Below are 18,227 nucleotides of genomic sequence, written 5' to 3' on the forward strand. Positions count from 1 at the left end.
TAAGTGTCTCCACACAAGAGTGTGGTTTCTTTTTTTATGTTGAGGTGTCTGTTTACTTGCAAGCCGTATTTCTCATGGGATTCACTAGGTATACTTAGGAAACATGCCTTTATACTGTACTCTTTCTTGCTATTGCTTGTTGGCACTGTTGAATGGGGTCACGACCTGCAGTTTAGTATGTGAAAACATTTAAAGAATGGAATGCGTCTGACAGCATGGAAGGAATAAAACTTAGACACACTCCCAGAAATCAAGTTGATATTTTATATAGAATGAATTGGTGATTACACAGTACTGTGTACAAATGGGCAATTTCTTCAAAGATTCTCCTGGCAGATGTTAAAATGCCAGAGCCCTCACTTCTGACCTTTTGCTCAGCCAGGTTGGAAGCACACTGGGCCTTCACCTGACTCTGCACTGTCAAAGAGATCATCTCATAGAAAAACAAAATCACGCCAAAGAGTGACATCGTGGTTGTCAGGACACCCACGTGTGTATGGGAACACATTTGTGCAGTGTTTCTTTATAATGTCCTCCTTTTTAACGGGAAAGTCAGGTGAAAAGTCAAGAGTGGTTTGCCCATACATGTCTATGAGGTGGTTCAAGGTCACAGTAACAAGTGTGAAAAGGCTGCTCACAGCCAAAATTATGGCAGACATCTTGTAGCAAAACAGCTGGATCTCAATGAATTGGTCTTCCATACAGCTGAGCTTAATGGCCACTGAAGTGAAAACCAGGACTAGGATTTTCATCAAAATGGCCCATGCTATCAGGACTTGTAAATACTGAAATTCTGATGACTTGTTCCATGTTGAATTGATAGGGGTGTGAACCAACATCCTGGTCATAGACCCAGAGATGTTAAAGTCCTGAGTGTAATAAGCTTCCCAGAGTCCAGTTGACACAAATTGCACATCCTTGTTGTTAAACTCCCACAGGCGCCAGCATTGGCTGTCTGCAAGGATGATTTCAGACACCAAAGCTGATGTACAGCAAGTCAGGCCACTGAACTTGAAGATGTACTCCTTCATGTTGGCAAGTCTGAAGAAGGCATCAAAGAAGAATAGAGTCAGTGAGAATACAAGGGAAGGCAGGAAAACAGAAGGAGTCATGGCTTAGAGAGCACTGAGCTCTCATACCTTGTCCCTGTTGTCACATAGAGATGTTTCAGTGGTCTCTGTACAGATTATTATTCTTCACAGAGTAGATAATAATATTTGTTGACTAGGAATTTCAATGCTTAGAACTGACAATGAGAAGAGAGTTTGCAGGATCTTATGTAATGCCAGGCTTATTTTATCCGTATTTGCAATTTCTAAATATTCTAATACCATAGAGAGAGGAAAAAGCAGAGGAATGCTCAAATTAATTGTCATTTCTAAAATACAGTACTATAGCATTTCATGACTGTTACAAACTGAAATCATCTGTGAAAGAAAATGAAAATAATTCACATAGTATACTCATTTATGTAAAAATAATAACACAATTGACATAAATCTGTGTATACATATATGTGTATTAAAAGAGATCTGTACATAATGATAGACCTCATAAATGATAGTGTACAATGCTATTCCTCTTTGTGAATTTTACAGAAATGTACACTTCTCTAAAGAAAGCTATACCTATTTTATAATTGAAACCAGAAAGAGTATGCTTGTCAACATCTATCTGTAATATGGCCGGGGATAGACCTCAGTGGTAAAGTGATTATCTAACATGCACAAAACCCTGAATTCTTCTTTATTATCTGTAAACCAAAATCTATGTGTAAAATTGTCCAGAGAGTGAGTCAGAGGAATAGGGGAAATGGATGATTAACACATAAAATCATATAAATCCATGAAAGTGGATATTTCCAATTATAGCACATCTCTTACTTAAAATTTCCTCTTTAGGTAATTAGCTTCATTTCAGTGAAACAAAAAGAATCCTGACATATTTTGTGTGAGCAAATATCTTCTTTCACAGAAAATTTACACGCTGTACTGTAACTTTTAACTAACTTCTTTGCACCTTTTCTCAATTCCAATCTTAGGATGAAAAGGAGAAAAATCACAAATACTAGATCATTTAGCATAAAGGAACGAGGTGAGTCATTTACTCACTAGGCATGTGGATAATGTCACTGATAACTGTGCATGCAGAAGGTTGAAGGGGCCTACACACTGAATCTCCTTGCCAGGAAACCTTCCCTAACAGCTACCCCCTGCTCTAAAGTCTCTGTAGAATGTGCTTCCTGACTGAATGAAGGCACTATCTGTTCTACTAGGGAAGTTTCATCAGCAAGATGGGTTCACAATTCATGGTGGCTTGGGTAACACCCTGCCCACATCATCTTCCTTTCCAAGGCAGGCCCGAGGCAATGGACTACAAGAACAGTGTGATTTGAAGTAGTACTGTAAACACAATGAAGATTGCTGTTGTTCCAGAAAAAAAAAAAATGAGCTAGCATGGCAGCATCTGTTTCTACAGGTGTTTGAAACATGTGGAGTAGATGCGTGTGATTCAATAAAGACCATATTTGAAAGCTCCCATATATAACATAAAGCTTTTATACCTTTGTGTATTATGGATAAAAAGATTCATTTAGAAGGTGGCAGGATCACAGACGTTCTTCCCAGTAACAGTAAATGCCCATATATGCAGTCAGAGAAAGAGTGGAAAAACCTTCAGAAAAAAGAAATTCTATTAGGCAGACATTTCAGCTCAGAGCAATGTCTCTCCAACCCCTTGATCCCACAATCTTTTCCATTCACTCCTGTCCTTGGCCTAAGGAGAACCTCATTTAAACACTTCAGGAGTATTCATACATCTGACTCTCTAAGGACACCCATCTAATCATTTCCCCCATTTTGTAGGTAAGGAAACCCATTTAAACACTTCAGGAGTATTCGTACATCTGACTCTCTAAGGGCACCCATCTAATCATTTCCCCATTTTGTAGGTAAGGAAACAACAGAGAGAGGTTAATTCATAAACTCAACATCAGGGACCTACACAATTAAAACCTGCAAGGCAGCTCACTGATTACCTGCAGTCCCACATGGGGCTTCTAGACACTTAAGATATTCAGCAGCGTTTACACACACTTACCCACATGTCAATGGCCGTTTCTGGCATTCTTTGTCCTGTGAAATTGAATGTGATTAATAAAACCACCTGGGAAGGTAAAATACTTGCCTCTTTTTCCCTGTTAGGAAGACCAAATATTAGTGAGTGCCAGCTGACAGAGAATTAACTCACTTTAAAAATTCTTGTTTCCATAGCTACTAAGGCTGAATGGTGGATTATGAGCAAAGAACACAACTTCCTAGCCATATTTGGCAATAGATGACCAGAGTGCTTAACTTCCCTTTGTATGTGAATAGTCTTTAAAAGAGGAATTTCCTTTTTGAAATCATGCATCAAATAAGTTCTACAATGCCTGATGGGCAAAGCAGAGATAGTTATTTGAAAGAAAAGAAAAATATATAAGCTCTCATCCCCCATTCCTTGCCCTCCATTATCTGTGTGCTGGAAGGATAGACATTTCACTTTGAGCAAAGTGTCTTCATTGGAGACTGTGAGACCAACTTACCTTGTAGAAACATCTTAGATAGAGACACAAAGTATATATTGTCAGTAATAACAGATTGTATGTACATAAAACCATGGGGTATTTTGTTTTGAATAGAAAAAAATCCTCCTTTTATCTTTCTGTGTTTTACTTCAAACTGTTACTTTAATGATACTAGTTAGGGTTTGTACTACTGTGATAAAAACTCCATGACCAAATTCAACTTGGAGAGGAAATGGTTCACGTGGCTCACATTGCCACATCATAGTGCATCATCTCAACAGATTTGGGCAGACACTCAAGGCAGAAACCAGACAGAAAATGAGTCAAGCAGGAGCCATGGAAAAACACTGCTTACTGAGTTGCCCCCCATATGTAGCTTAAAAGTTTTCCTGCCTTGCCCACTGTCAGGACAAATCTCTGCTACCCGCCAGTCCCACAGCCGCTCAGACCCAACCAAGTAAACACAGAGACTTATTTTTCTTTCAAACTGTATGGCCGTGGCAGGCTTCTTGCTAACTCTTCCTTTATCTTAAATTAATCCATTTCTACAAATCTATACCTCGCCACGTGGCTGGTGGCTTATCGGCGTCTTCACAGGCTGCTGGTCATGGCGGCGGCTGCAGCATCTCTGGTCATTGCGGCAGCTGCAGCATCTCTGGTCATTTCGGTGGCTGCAGCGTCCTTCTGCCTTCCTGTCCCTTTTTATTTCTCCTCTCTGTTAGTCCCGCCTATCTTTCCTGCCTAGCCACGGCCGATCAGGTTTTATTTATTAACCAATCAGAAAAACTTGACATACAGACCATCCCCCAGCACAGCCAAGTGCAGACCATCTCAAACACCTGCACTCAGGCCCATGGTCCTAATCATCCTCTATACGGACCTGCTGGGTAACGCCACAAAGAACCCAAGAAGGGCTCCCACAGGACATACAAATCATCCCACAGCACCCATAGCTTGCTCAATGTGCATTTTTATATAATCCATTACCAGAGGCCCAGGTTTTGTACTGCCCACCTTCTGCCAGGACATCCTACATAAGATACTAATCAAGAAAATTACTAACCAAGAAAATGTCCTATAGACTTGACTCTAGGTAATTTGATAGAGAGAATCCCTTAATTGCGCTTCTTCTTTCCAGGTGACTCTTAAGTTCTTACAAACTGATATAAAGCTATGTAAATTTACACAATGTTATTTCTTACTATGGTCACGTCTTGAGAGCATACCATACTATAAGCATATACTTAAAAATAGCCAAAGTGTGTAAATGGGTGGTAAAAAGAGAAGGAAAATTTGACTTTCTTTTTAAACCTGATCTCTTTGTACTTCATAATGTATTTGTGGTATAATAAGCAATGAAGAAAACCTACACTTTCTGCTACATGGCAGCTTCCAGAGCACACTGATATCAAAATCAGGGTGAATTTCTTAGAGTGAGCTGTGGAGATCAATGGGAAGTGCATAAACATCCTGTTGCAAGAAATGGGGAGACAAGAATGTTTCATAAAAAGCATGGTGTAGCCCTACTGTATAAATGTGCATGTTGTTGTTTTTAGGTATGTGACCAACAGGGAAGATTCCACAGCCTGCCATCTTAGACAGAAGAATTCAAACAGCATTTGCTAGCAAATGATATACCACAGATTCTGCTGGAAATAAATGTGACCTGAAAATCATCATCCAGGTGCTCAAGAGCTTGGCACAAATGTCAGCTGATCATCTGGGTGTGGTGAACCATAACTTTAATCTCAGCAATGGGAGGCAGAGGCAGCCCAAACTCTGTGAGTTCTAGGTGTGACTTGTCTACATAGTGAACTCCCAGAAAGTCAGAGGTACTCTGAAACCAGATCTCATGAAAATAAAGAAAAGAAGAATTTTGCTGACACGCACAACATGCCTTTGTTTGAGACCTCTGCTATAAAGCCCAATTGGTGATTGTGCTCTCTACTCTTGATCAACTTGAAACACAGTAGAGTTTCTTTGAAAGATGGAACCTCAAATGAGGGATTACCTCCAACAGACTGGATTAATGACTCATGGGATATAGACCAGCCTTGCATGATGGTTTCCTCTAACAGAACCCTTAGTTCTGATAGGTTGACCTTCTGAACTCTAATTGTCATTCCTTTATACTCCCATGGACTTTTGCTACCAGTGGCTCTCAATACCAGGGGGTGTAAAAAAAAAATACCACTTAGAACACACCTGCTGTTAGGTAAGTCAGAACTGAAGGTGAAGGTAATACTTAATGTGGTGGCTTATATTTACTGTGTTATCATTAAGGCCTAAACTAATTGAAAAAAAATCCATGAATTGAAAATTGGAAGAGTTTATTTTAACTAGGACTTTTATTTTAAATATGAGATGTTTTAGAAAAATTTTAGAGACTACTGAAGGAAAATACTCCCTAGTCTGAACCAGTTAGTAAGCATATGTTCCTACTGTCCCTAGTGTTCTCCTCATTCCCAGTCATGTTTTAGACTCAATGTTACATTAAATCTGCACCCACTTGGATTATAGCTATGAAGGCTTACCTTAACCTCACAATGTTGAAAGCTGACATGGATATCTGTAATGCCATTATTTAGCCATTTTTTTCCTTCAAATGCTTGGATTTTAGTGCCACCACAGACTATTATTTTTCAGGAGGAAAGATAAGTAAAGTATGGAAAACCATCTTATCTGCTCCTTCTTGAAGAAAGGAATATTTTTTAAATTGCCCAAAATATGTCATCATGAATTTCAGATTTTCCATAAAGAAAATAGCACCCTTTCATAGGAAGTTAATTACAGAAATGGAATATAAGCCATGTTCTTCAACTGAAGTGTCCATATTGACCATTACCTACAGTTTACAATCCTTGGCAGGCTTAAAGGAAATTAATCCAAAAGACATTTTATGTAAATATTTTCAGAATGTGGGAAACAAGGGTAATCTAACTCAAATTAGCATTATTGCTACTGAGTGAATTTAATCTGTTTTTCTTCCTCTTAAACTAATGAATAAATTGTTTTGTTAGTGTTTTATAGTAAACACATGACTGTAGTTGGTTGGTTGGTTGGTTGGTTGGTTGGTTGGTTGGTTGGTTTGGTTTGTTGATTGGTTGGTTGATTGGTTGGTTTGAATCATAGTCTCATAGTGTAACTTTGGACTGAACATCACTATGTATATGTGATTGGCCTCAAACTCACAGATATCTGCATGCCTTTTGAGTGTGGAAATTAAAAGCATGTATTACTATGCCTCTAGAGTATAACAGTTTCTCAGTGAATGGAATTTGTCATTTTTTCAAAGCTTTCTACAAAGTGGGAAATTAATACCTGCCAAGCACAACTATTTTTTTCACTGCTATTATTAACGTTTTTCAAAAGCAATGGAAACATTTATTATTTTGGTTTTATTGGTTTGTTTGTTCTGTTTTGGGGAGTTTTTATTTGATTTTTTCCCCTTTCTCTATTCTCTGAGTTATGTTTATTCCTCTCTTGTTTTTTTTTTTAGTAAGAGATTTTCTATCCATTTTACATACCAACCACAGATTCCCCTCTTCTCGCCCCTCCCACCAATCCAGTTCCCATCCTCCCCCATTCCTACTTCCTCCAGTGCAATGTCTCCCATGGGGAGAAGGCAGAACCTGGTATATTTAGTTGAGGCAGGTCCAAACTCCTTTTCCCTGCACCAAAGCTGTCCAAAGTGTCTCACCATAGGCACTAGACTCCAAAAAGCCAGCTCATGCACTAGGGACAGGTCACGATCCCACTGCCTGGGGGCCCCAAAACAGTTCAATCTGAACAACTGTCTCGATTACCCAGAGGGACTAGTCTTGTACCATGGGAGCTCCTTAGCTATTGGTCCACAGTTCATGTGTTTCCACTAGTTTGTCTAATTGTCTCTGTACATTTTCTAATCATGATCTCAATATCTCTTGCTCATAGCATCCCTCCTCTCTCTCTCTGTCTCATTGGAATCCTGGAGCTGCACCTGGTGCTTGGCCGTAGATCTCTCCATCTGCTTCTATCAGTCACTGGATGAGGGTTCTATCAAGACAGTTAGGATATTCAGCCATCCAATCACCAGAGTAGGTCAGGCACCCTCTTGACTATTGCCAGTAGTTTATGGTAGAGTCCTGGGAATTACTGGGAATCTCCCTAGAACTCTGCTTCTCCCAATTCCCATGGTGTCTTCAATTATCACAGTATCTCTTTCCTTGCTCTCCCACTCTGTTTCCGTTCCAGGTTGAACCTCCCTCTCCCCTAAGCTCTCATCTACCATCCCTTGTCCTCCATTACCTCCCTTCATCCCCAGTTTGCTCATGTAGATCTCATCCATTTCTTCATCACTGGTTGATCCATACTTCCTTCCTAGGGTCATCCATACTAGCTAGCCTCCCTGGAGCTGTGGCTTGCAGTCTGGTTATCCTTTGCTTTACATGTAGGATTCACTTATGAGTGAGTACATACCATGTTCGTCTTTCTGAGTCTGGGTTACCTCACTCGCGATGATATTTTCTAGTTCCCTTGATTTGCCTGCAAACCTCATGAAGTCCTGTTTTTCTCTGCTGTGTAGAGAAAAGATTGTACCATGGTAAGGGATATTACTGTGATAGGCTTGACCATAGTTTTGTTTGGAGTCATATGGACTTTGAAACTTTGGGTTATGAAAAAAAACCATGTTGAGACATGAAAAGTTGGTAGTTGTGGGCTCAGCATTATGAGTATTCAAATGGAACCTTAATGTAGGACCAACATGAACAGAGCAAATCCAGGTAGTTTATAAATATTTAATGCTGCAAATTAGCAAGGTTCTGGTAAATTCATTAGAAACCAAGGGTGTGAATATGTGGTTGTTTGAATGTAATTGTCTCCCATAATCTTATGAGGAGTAACACTATCAGGGGGAGTGGCTTTGTTGGAGTTGATTTGGCCTTCTTGGAAGAAATGTGTAACCATGGGGGGTAGGCTTTTAGGCCCCCTTTGCTCAAATTTGGCTCGTTGTGTCACTCATACTACTTTTTCTTGTCTGTGGGTCAAAACATAGTAAGCACAGCTCCTTCTCCATCACTATGCCTGAAAACCACCAAGTTGCACCATGAGACTAATGGACTAAACCTTTGAAAATGTAAGCCACGCCAATTAAATGTTTTTCCCTATAAGAATTGCTGTGGTCATGGTTTCTCATCACAGAAATAGAAATCCTAACCAAGACAATTTTATAGAAGCTTCTCTTGGCTGCTGAGTAGAATGTATATTCTTTGGTGTTTGGGTGAAGTAATTTGCAGGTATCTACTAGGTCCATTTAATGTTTGATATCCATATACCTCTCTATTGGAGGAAGTGGGGCATTGAAATTATATACTACTACTGAGTAGTGTTCATGTGTGTCTTTAAGTCCAGTGATATGCACTTATATACTTAAGTGTGTGTGTGTGTGAGTTTGCTGCATATACATTTAACGTTATAGTATATTTTTCTTTATTCTTATCCTTACTAAAATCAAATGCCCTTCTATATCTCTTGTGAATTGTGTCTGTTGGAAATCTATTTTGTTGGAACTTACACTCCTACTTGTTTCCTCCTTTCATTTGCTCAGAATATATTATCCATGCTTCATGTAAGGTGTTATCTATATTTGACAGTAAGATGAATTTATTTTAGAAAACAGAATGAAGTTCTGTTACTTTCAGATTTCCCTATATTTATGTTTTGATGGACATGATGAATATTGGCATTTGTATATCATGTAAATTTTTATCTTCTCCTTTAACTATGGTATATAGTCACATTGTCTTGCTGAGTACAAGTATTCTGGTTTGGCATTCATGCTGTCTTGGAATATGAAGTACATTACTCCAGGATCTTTTTCTTATTAAAGTTTCCAATGAGCTATCAGCTATTATTTTGATCGATTTTATCCTATGATGTATGGATTATCTCTTGAGCTTTCAATGTCTTTCTTTGTTCTCTACACTTAGTGTTTTAATTATTATATGCTACTACCCATTTATTTTCTGTTCTTAATTGTCTTCTTTGTGAATGATGTAGTCAACTCTGGTGCAAGTGTTGTTTGTCAGGTTCCATGAATATGAGAGTGGAAATTGCAATGTCCAAAGTAGCTGAAGTTTTCCTGTGTCCACCCAGCTGCTGCAGCTGCTCAGACCCCAGTAAACACACAGAGAATTACATTGTAATAAACTGTTTGGTCATGACTATCTAGTTCTTGTATCCTTTTTTTATATGAGAGATCTTCTAGACATGTTACATATCAGCCATGGATAGCCCTGAACTGCCTCTTCCCACCTCCCAGACTCCCCCCCCCCAATTAACCCCCCATTCCATCCTCCTCAAAGGCAAGGTCTACCCGGGGAGTCAACAGAGCCTGGTACATTCAGATGAGGCAGGTCCAATCCCCTCCTCCCTGCACCAAGGCTGAGCAAATTATCTCACCATAGGCCCCAGGTTCCAAAACGCTGGCTCAAGCACCAAGGACAGGTCCCAGTCCCACTGCCTGGGGGCCTCCTAAACAGTTCAGGCTAATCAAATGTCACAATTATCCAGAGGGCCTAGTCCAGTTCCATGGGGGCTTCTCAGCTATTGATTCACAGTTCATGTGTTTCCACTAGTTTGGCAATTTGTCCCAGTGTTTTTTTCTAATAATGGTCTCAATATCTCTTGCTCATATAATCTCTACTCTCTTTAACTGATTGGACTCCTGGAGCTCAACCTGGGGCATGACTGTGGATCCCTGCATCTGCTTCCATCAGTCACTGAGCAAGAATTCTATCATAACAGTTAGAGTATACAGCCATCCTATCACCAGAGTAGGTCAGCTCAATCACTCTCTCAACTATTGCTAGTATTCTATAGTGGAGTTATCTTTGTGGATATCTGGGGACCTCTTTAGCACTCTGGTTCTTCCTATTCCCATGGGATCTTCATTTATCATGGTATCTCTTTCCTTGTTCTCCCTCTCTCTTCCTGATCCAGCTAGGAACTCCTGCTCACCTAAATTCTCAGTCCCCCAACCCTTGCCTTCCATTATACCCCATCACCCCAGTTTGCTCATGTAGATCTCATCCATTTCTCTGTCACTGGGTGATCCACTTGTATTTCTCTAGGGTAATCTTTACTCAGTAGCCTCCCTGGACTTGTGAGTTGCAGTCTGGTTATCCTTTGCTTTACATCTATTATCCATTTATGAGTGAGTACATACCATGTTTGTCTTTCTGAGTCTGGGTTGCCTCACTCACGATGACATTTCCTAGTTGTATTCATTTGCCTGAAAACCTTATCATGTCATTGATTTTCTTGGCTAAGTAGTACTCCATTGTGTACATGCACACAATTTTATCTATCCATTGTTCAGTTGAAGGGCATCTTGGTTGTTTCCAGGTTCTGGCTATTACAAATAAAACTGCTATGAACATAGCTTAGCATGTGTCCTTGTGGTATGATTGAACATTCCTTGAGTATATGTGCAAGAGTGGTATACCTGTGTCTTGAGGAAGATTGATTTCTGATTTTTTTGAGAAAGCACCATATTGATTTCCAAACTGGCTGTTCAAGTTTGCATTCCCACCAATAGTGTAGAGGTGTTCTTCTTGCTCCACATCCTCTCCAACATAAGCTGTCTTCAGTGTTTTTTATCTTAACCATTCTGACGGGTGTAAGATGGTATCAGAGTTGTTTTGATTTACATTGCCCTGATGACTAAGGAAGTTGAGCAATCCCTTAAATGTTTTTTAGCCATTTGAGCTTCTGTTGAGAATTCTCTTTTTAGCTCTATAACCCATTTTTAATTTGACTATTATATATTTTGATGCCTAACTTCTTGAGTTCTTTATATATTCTGGATATGAGCCCTCTGTCAGACGTTGGGTTGGTGAAGATATTTTCCCATTCAGTAGGCTGCCGTTTTGTCTTATTGACTGTGTCCTTCACCCAACAAAAGTTTCTCAGTTTCAAGAGGTCCCATTTATTAATAGTTTCTCTCAGTGTCTGTGATACTGCTGTTATATTTAGGAAGTGATCTCAAGTGAAAATGTGTACCAGACTACTTCCTACTTTCTCTTCTCTCAGGTTCAGAGTAACTGGATTTATGTTGAGGTCTTTGATCCACTTGGACTTAATTATGTGCATGGTAACAGATATAGATCTATATGCAGCCTTCTACATATTGACATGCAGTTATGCCAGCATGGGTTATCTTTCCATTTTCTGATATCTTCTTCAATTTTTTCTTCAGAGATTTAAAGTTCTTGTCATACATGTTCTTTGCTTGCTTAGTTAGAGTTACTCCAAGGTATTTTATATTATTTGTGGCTATTGAAAATGGTGATGTGTCTCTGATTTCTTTCTCAGCCCATTTGTCATTTGTATAGAAGAGGACTACTGATTTTTTTAGTTAATCCTGTGTCCTGCCACATTAATGAAGGTGTTTATCAGCTGTATGAGGTCCTTGGTTGAATTTTTGGGGTCACTCAATTATACTATCATGTCATCTGCAAATAGTGAAAGCTTGACATCTTCCTTTCCAATTTGTATCTCCTTCATCTGCTTTTGTTGTCTTATTGCTCTGGCTAGAACTTTAAGTACTATATTGAATACATATGGGGAGAGTGGGCAGCCTTGTCTCGTTCCCGGTTTTAGTGGAATCACTTTCAGTTTCTCTCCATTTACTTTGATGTTGGCTGATGGCTTGCTGTAAATTGCCTTTATTATGTTTAGGTATGTTTCCTATATTCTTGATTTCTCCAAGATCTTTATCATGAAGTATTGTTGGATTTTGTCAATGGTCTTTTCTGCCTCTACTGAGATGATCATGTGGGTTTTTTTTTCTTTCACTTTGTTTATGTGGTGGATTACATTGACAGATTTTCATATGTTGAATCACTCTTACATTTCTAGGATGAAGCCTACTTGATTATGGTGGATAATTGTTTGGATGTGTTCTTAGAGTGTATTTGCCAATATTTTATTGAGTATTTTTGCATCAATGTTCACGAGGGAGATTGGTCTGTAATTATCTTCCTTTGTTGCATCTTTGTTTGGCTTGGGAATCAGGGTAATTGTAGCCTCATAGAAGGAGTTTGGTAACACTCCTTCTGTTTCTATTGTGTGGAACAATTTAAAGATTATTGATTGGTATTAACTCTTCTTTGAAGATCTCGTAGAATTCTGCATTGAAACCATGTGGTTCTGGCTTTTTTTTTTTTTTGGTTGGGAGACTTTTAATGACTGTTTCTATTTCCTTAGGGGTTACTAGTCTATTTAAATCATTTATCTGGTCTTTACTTAATTTGGTATGTAGTACCTATCCAGAAAAATGTCCATTTCTTTCAAATTTTCCAATTTGGTGGAGTACTGGATTTGAAGTATAACCTGATGATTCTCTGGATTTCCTCAGTGTTATTTGTTACGTCTCAGTTTTCATTTCTCATTTTGCTAGTTTGGATGCTCACTCTCTACCTTTTGGTTCATTTGGGTAAGGGCTTGTCTATCTTGTTGATTTTCTCTAAGAACCAACTTTTACTTTCATTGATTCTTTATATTGCTCTCTTTGTTCCTATTTTATTGATTCCAGCTCTCAATTTGATTATTTCCTAGCATCTATTCCTACTGGTTAACTTTGCTTCTTCTTTTTCTAGAGCTTTCAGGTATGCTGTTAAGTCACTAGTGTGAGATTTCTCCAACTTCTTTTTGTCGGCATTTAATGCTATGAATTTCACTCTTGCACTGTTTTCATAGTGTCCCATAAGTTTGGGTATGTGGTATATTCATTTCCATTGATCTCCAGGAAGTCTTTAATTTATTTTTTTGTTTCTTTTTTGACACATTGGTGATTCAGTTGAGCATAATTCAGTTTCCATGAGATTGTACATTTTCTGTAATTTTTGTTGTCATTGAAATCTAACTTTAATCAATGGTGGTCAAATAGAAAACAGGAGGTTATTCCAATATTTTTGTATCTGTTGAGATTGCTTTGTGGCTGAGTATGTGGTTGATTTTAGAGAAGGTTCCATGTGGTGTTGAGAAGAAGGTATATTCTCTTTTGTTAGGATGAAATGTTCTGTAGATATCAATTAAAACCATTTAAGTCATAACATCAGTTAAGTCCCTTATTTCTCTGTTAATTTTCAATTTGGCAGATCTGCCAGTGCCAAGAGTATGGTGTTAAAGCCTCCCTCTATTAATGTGTGGGGTTTTATGTGTGATTTAGGCTTTAGTAATATTTCTTTTACATATGTGGGTGCCCTTGTGTTTGGGGCATAAACGTTCAGAATTGAAACTTCATCTTGGTGGATCTTTCCTGTGATGAGTATATAATGTCCTTTTTTTTATCTCTTTTCATTGATTTTAGTTTGAAGTCTATTTTGCTGGATATTAGGATGGCTACAGCAGCTTGCTTCTTAAGACTATTTGATTGGAAAGACTTTTCACAGACATTTGTTCTGAGGTAGTGTCTGTCTTTGAATTTGAGATGTGTTTCTTGTATGGGGCAGTAAGATGGGTCCTGCTTTCATATCCATTTTGTTAGCCTGTGTCTTTTTATGGGTGAATTAAGCCCTTTGACATTAAGGGATATTAATGACCACTGATTGTCCATTTCTGTTATCTTTTGGTGATAGTGTGTGTGTATTTCTCTTCTTTGGGGTTTACTTCTGTGGTGTTATCTATTGCTTGTCTTTTCGTGGGTGTATCTGACTTCCTTAGTTTGGAATTATCCTTCTAGTGTAGGGCTGGATTTGTGGATAGGTATTTTTTAAATCTGATTTTGTCTTGGAACTTCATCTTCACTCCGTCAATGGTGATTGAAAATTTTGCCAGGTATATCAGTCTAGGCTGGCATCCATGGTCTCTTAGTGTCTGCATACATCTGTCCAGGTCCTTCTGGCTTTCAAAATCTCCATTAAGAAACTGAGAGTTATTCTGGTGGGTTTGCCTTTATAAGTCACTTGGCCTTTTTCCTTTGCTGCTCTTAATATTCTTTCTTTATTCTGTAGGTTTAGCTGTTTAATTATTATGTGGTGAGGGGAATTTTTTGGGGAGTTCTAGTCTGTTTGGTGTTCTATAGGCTTCTTGTATCTTCATACGTATTTCCTTTGTTAAGTTGGGAAATTTTTCTTCTATGATCTTGTTTAATATATTTTCTGTGCCTTTGAGTTGTTATTCTTCTCCTTCCTCTATCCCTATTATTCTTAGGTTTGGTCTTTCCATGGTGTCCCACATTTCTTGGATGTTTTGTGTTATGACTTTTTGCTTTGGTATTTTATTTGAGTGATGAATCAATTTCCTCTATTGTATCCTCTATAACAGAGATCCTCTCTTCCATCTCTTGTATTCTGCTGGTTATGCTTGCATCTGTATTTCCTGTTTGTTTACTCATATCTTCTATTTCCAGCTTTCCCTTTGTTTTGGTCTTCTTCATTGTTTCTGTTTTCCTTTTCAGGTCTTGAACTCTTTCCCTCACCTGTTTAATTGCTTTTTCATGATTTTCTTTAAGGTATTTATTGATTTCTTCCAGTTTTTAATTTGTCTTTTCCTCTATTACTTTATAGATTTCTTCCAGTTTTTGTTTGTCTTTTTCTCGATTTCTTTATTGATTTCTTCCACATTTTGTTTGTCTTTTCCTCAAATTCATTCATCATTTTTTTCTTGAGAGGCCTCTAGCATCTTCATGATGCTATTCTTAAGGTTGCTTTCTTCTGCTTCTTCTACCTTGTGATGTTCAATATTCTGGTTTTGCTGTTAGAGGAGGGCTAGGTTCTGGTGATGCCATATTGCTTTTTATGTTGTTGTATGTACTTTTGACTTGACATCTGCCCATCTCCTCCTCTAATAGGCATAAAAGGTGCCTTTGTCTGCATGAGTTTCTTTTTGTCTATGCTGTGCTTCTTCTGTCTGTGTCTCAGGCGCCCCCTCTGGGTCCAATCATAGTTTTTGGTCTAATGGGAGTAGGAAGATTCTGTTTCTCAGGGAGCTTCTCTTGGGTCAACCCAAGTTAGTTGATTCTGTGACTCACAGAACTGCTCTTTGTCTTATCAGGGCTCTTGGTCCACTCAGAGCCAATAGATTCTGTGTTTCAGGAAGCCTCTCTTGGTCCAATGAGAGGTGGCAGATTCTACTTCTCAGAAAGCCATACTTGGTCTAATGAGGGCTGGCACATTACCTGTCTCCTGAGGTTACTCTTGGTCCAATGATAGATAGCTCTTTGTCCAATTAGAGCTGCCTGTTTGGTTTCTGAGCTACAGGAAGTGGCTGGGGTCTCAGACAGATGGGTATGGGGGCAGGGCGTATAGATTGTTGGGTCCACTGGGGGGTCTTGATAAGGGGTGGCTTTCCCACTTTAGCCCTGCCTGCTTACTGGCAACTGAGGCAGAGTTGGGCAGAAGACCTGGGTGAACAGATTTTTTCCCAGGCATGGGTCCTAGAGGCAGCACTCACTGGGTATGAACAGAGTCACTCACCTGTAGATCCAATGAGAGCTTGAGGTTGCTTTCTAAGTTTCAGGAAGTAGTTGAGTTCTCAGATGGATGGGTATTGGGGCAGAGCATGTAGATTAATGGAGATTGCAGAGTCTGCTGGGGGATCTTTGTGAGGGGGGCCTTCCTGCAGAAGTCCTGCAACTGGGACATAGTTGGGCAGGCTAGTTCTTGCATCTTAAATCAACCAATTTTTATTTATCTATAAGTTGCCACATGGCTTGTGGCTTACTAGTACTGTTACATCTTGCTTCCTCTGTGCTGGGTGGCAACGCCTGACTCAGGCTTCCTCATCCCAAAATTCTCTTCTCTGTTTATCCTGTCTGTACTATGCTTTCTGCCTGGCTACTTGCCAATCAGTGTTTTCTTAATCAACCAAATCAGAGCAACACATTCACAGCATACAGAGTGCCTTCCCTTTTCTTTTTTTTTTCCAAAAGGAAGTTTTTAACTTTAACATAGTAAAATTACATATAACAAAACAGTTAGCAAGCAAGAATTACAGTTACAATATCTAGTCTATTTATAATATCTAGTCTCTTTGTATTTGAAAAAATTAAAGAAGATATCCTATCTATCCTATATTTGTGAGTCTAAGGTTTCATATCTAACTTATCTTTTATCATAACTAAGGAAATTATAACTATCTAGTCTTCAACTACATCAAAGACCACGGAAGGATATAATATTACCTGAGAAATGGGAGAAGGATACAAACAACTTTCAGGAGTCTTATAAGAGTAGACAGAGACAGCTGGCAGCCTGGACAGTCATCAAAAGTTCCTCTGTAAAGTTGGTGAACCTGTCTTCAGGCCACAGGCCTGGAGTCTCTCAGTCACTTCTGTCTATGTCCTGTAGGATGTCTGGCACTTTCCTCTGCAAAGCTGGACCTGAAGGACCATTTTGCCAAGCAAATTTCAGTGGTCACCTTCCTATGGGTTCTGCATGTCCAGTTAATCAAGCAGTCCAGACAAGAACAGTTTTTTTTGTCCAAATGACTATTTTTGCCAAGAAGAAGATAAACTCCATATAGAGTGTCTTCAATGCCCATCCTTCTCTCTGAAGTAAATCGGTTCTGCCAGGAGCAGCCATGTCTCACTGTCCAGAAAGTCTAAATTTTTAAAACATTTTAAATGTCATATTCTATAGGTCTTTGAAGTGTTTGAAGATTACTTACCTAACTGAATTATATCTATGTATACCTATAAAACTTAACATGACTATAAGTTGGATTATTACAGAAGACTAATTATTAGCCTGCATTTTTTTAAAATATCCATTACAATCTAAATGAGTTAAATAAACATAATACCTCAAATGAGAGTAGAAATATATATACATTATACCAAAATTAAGTTTAAACATATCAATAAACTAAATCCATAGCAATATAAAACATTTCTAAATAAATTGTTGCTCTCTAACAGTAGATTCATTAATGTACCCTTTCATCCTATTATATCTATATTATCCCCCTTTTTCTATAGAAAGAGATTGCATTTATAATCAACCTTCTTTAAATAAAAATATTGGTTTTTCTCTGTCCCACACCAGAAGGCTCTTCTGATATGGGACAGAAGAATCTCTCAAACTTTTCTTTTAGCAATATGCTTGTGTTTAGAGAAGGAGTAAGCCAATTCCATCTCCAAAGCCAGCTTGGTATATTTGGGAATTTTTGCATATCTTCTCATACTACTTCCTGTTGGATGAGGGTACTGTATTCTTATGGGAACACAAAGAAAAATTTTAGGATTATGAAGTAGTCTATGAGGCTCCATATTGTCTGAGCCAGTTGCCTTGAAACCATTCTGGATGTTGGATCATCTGGGCAATGGTGTCATTGGAGACCTTTCTGGGAGTCTTAGGTGGTAAAACCTGATATATCTTAATCTGGAAAAAATCCATAGCCTCTTGCTTTCTGAGGAAACAAAAGCAGAGCCTCCTTTCCAAAGCAACATATCCTTAGATCCAAATTTTGAAATCAAGGTACCTTTAAAATATACATATTGGTTTAATTGAGCAGCCTTTACAATCAAATGTCTTTCTAGAGTTAAAAATACTGAAGGCAACACAATCCAGATTGTCTGCGTGATATTCACCTTTACATGGCTTATATTTTATATTACTTTTATGTCTCTTTAAAGATTTTATTTTTTAAAACTATCTATTTATATATATATAGATAG

The 18,227-nt window shown here is 38.5% G+C and overlaps 1 protein-coding gene across 1 annotated transcript; it reads right to left on the reverse strand.

The window, feature by feature from the left end:
• Positions 1-250: 250 nt before the first annotated feature.
• Positions 251-1,112, reverse strand: LOC114688997. Its single transcript, XM_037198759.1, is given in 2 exon segments — positions 251-490; positions 492-1,112. Coding segments are annotated over 2 exon segments (861 nt in total).
• Between the last annotated feature and the right edge of the window lie 17,115 nt (positions 1,113-18,227).

This window comes from Peromyscus leucopus, chromosome X, assembly GCF_004664715.2.
Source record: "Peromyscus leucopus breed LL Stock chromosome X, UCI_PerLeu_2.1, whole genome shotgun sequence".
Classification (NCBI taxonomy): Eukaryota; Metazoa; Chordata; class Mammalia; order Rodentia; family Cricetidae; genus Peromyscus; species Peromyscus leucopus.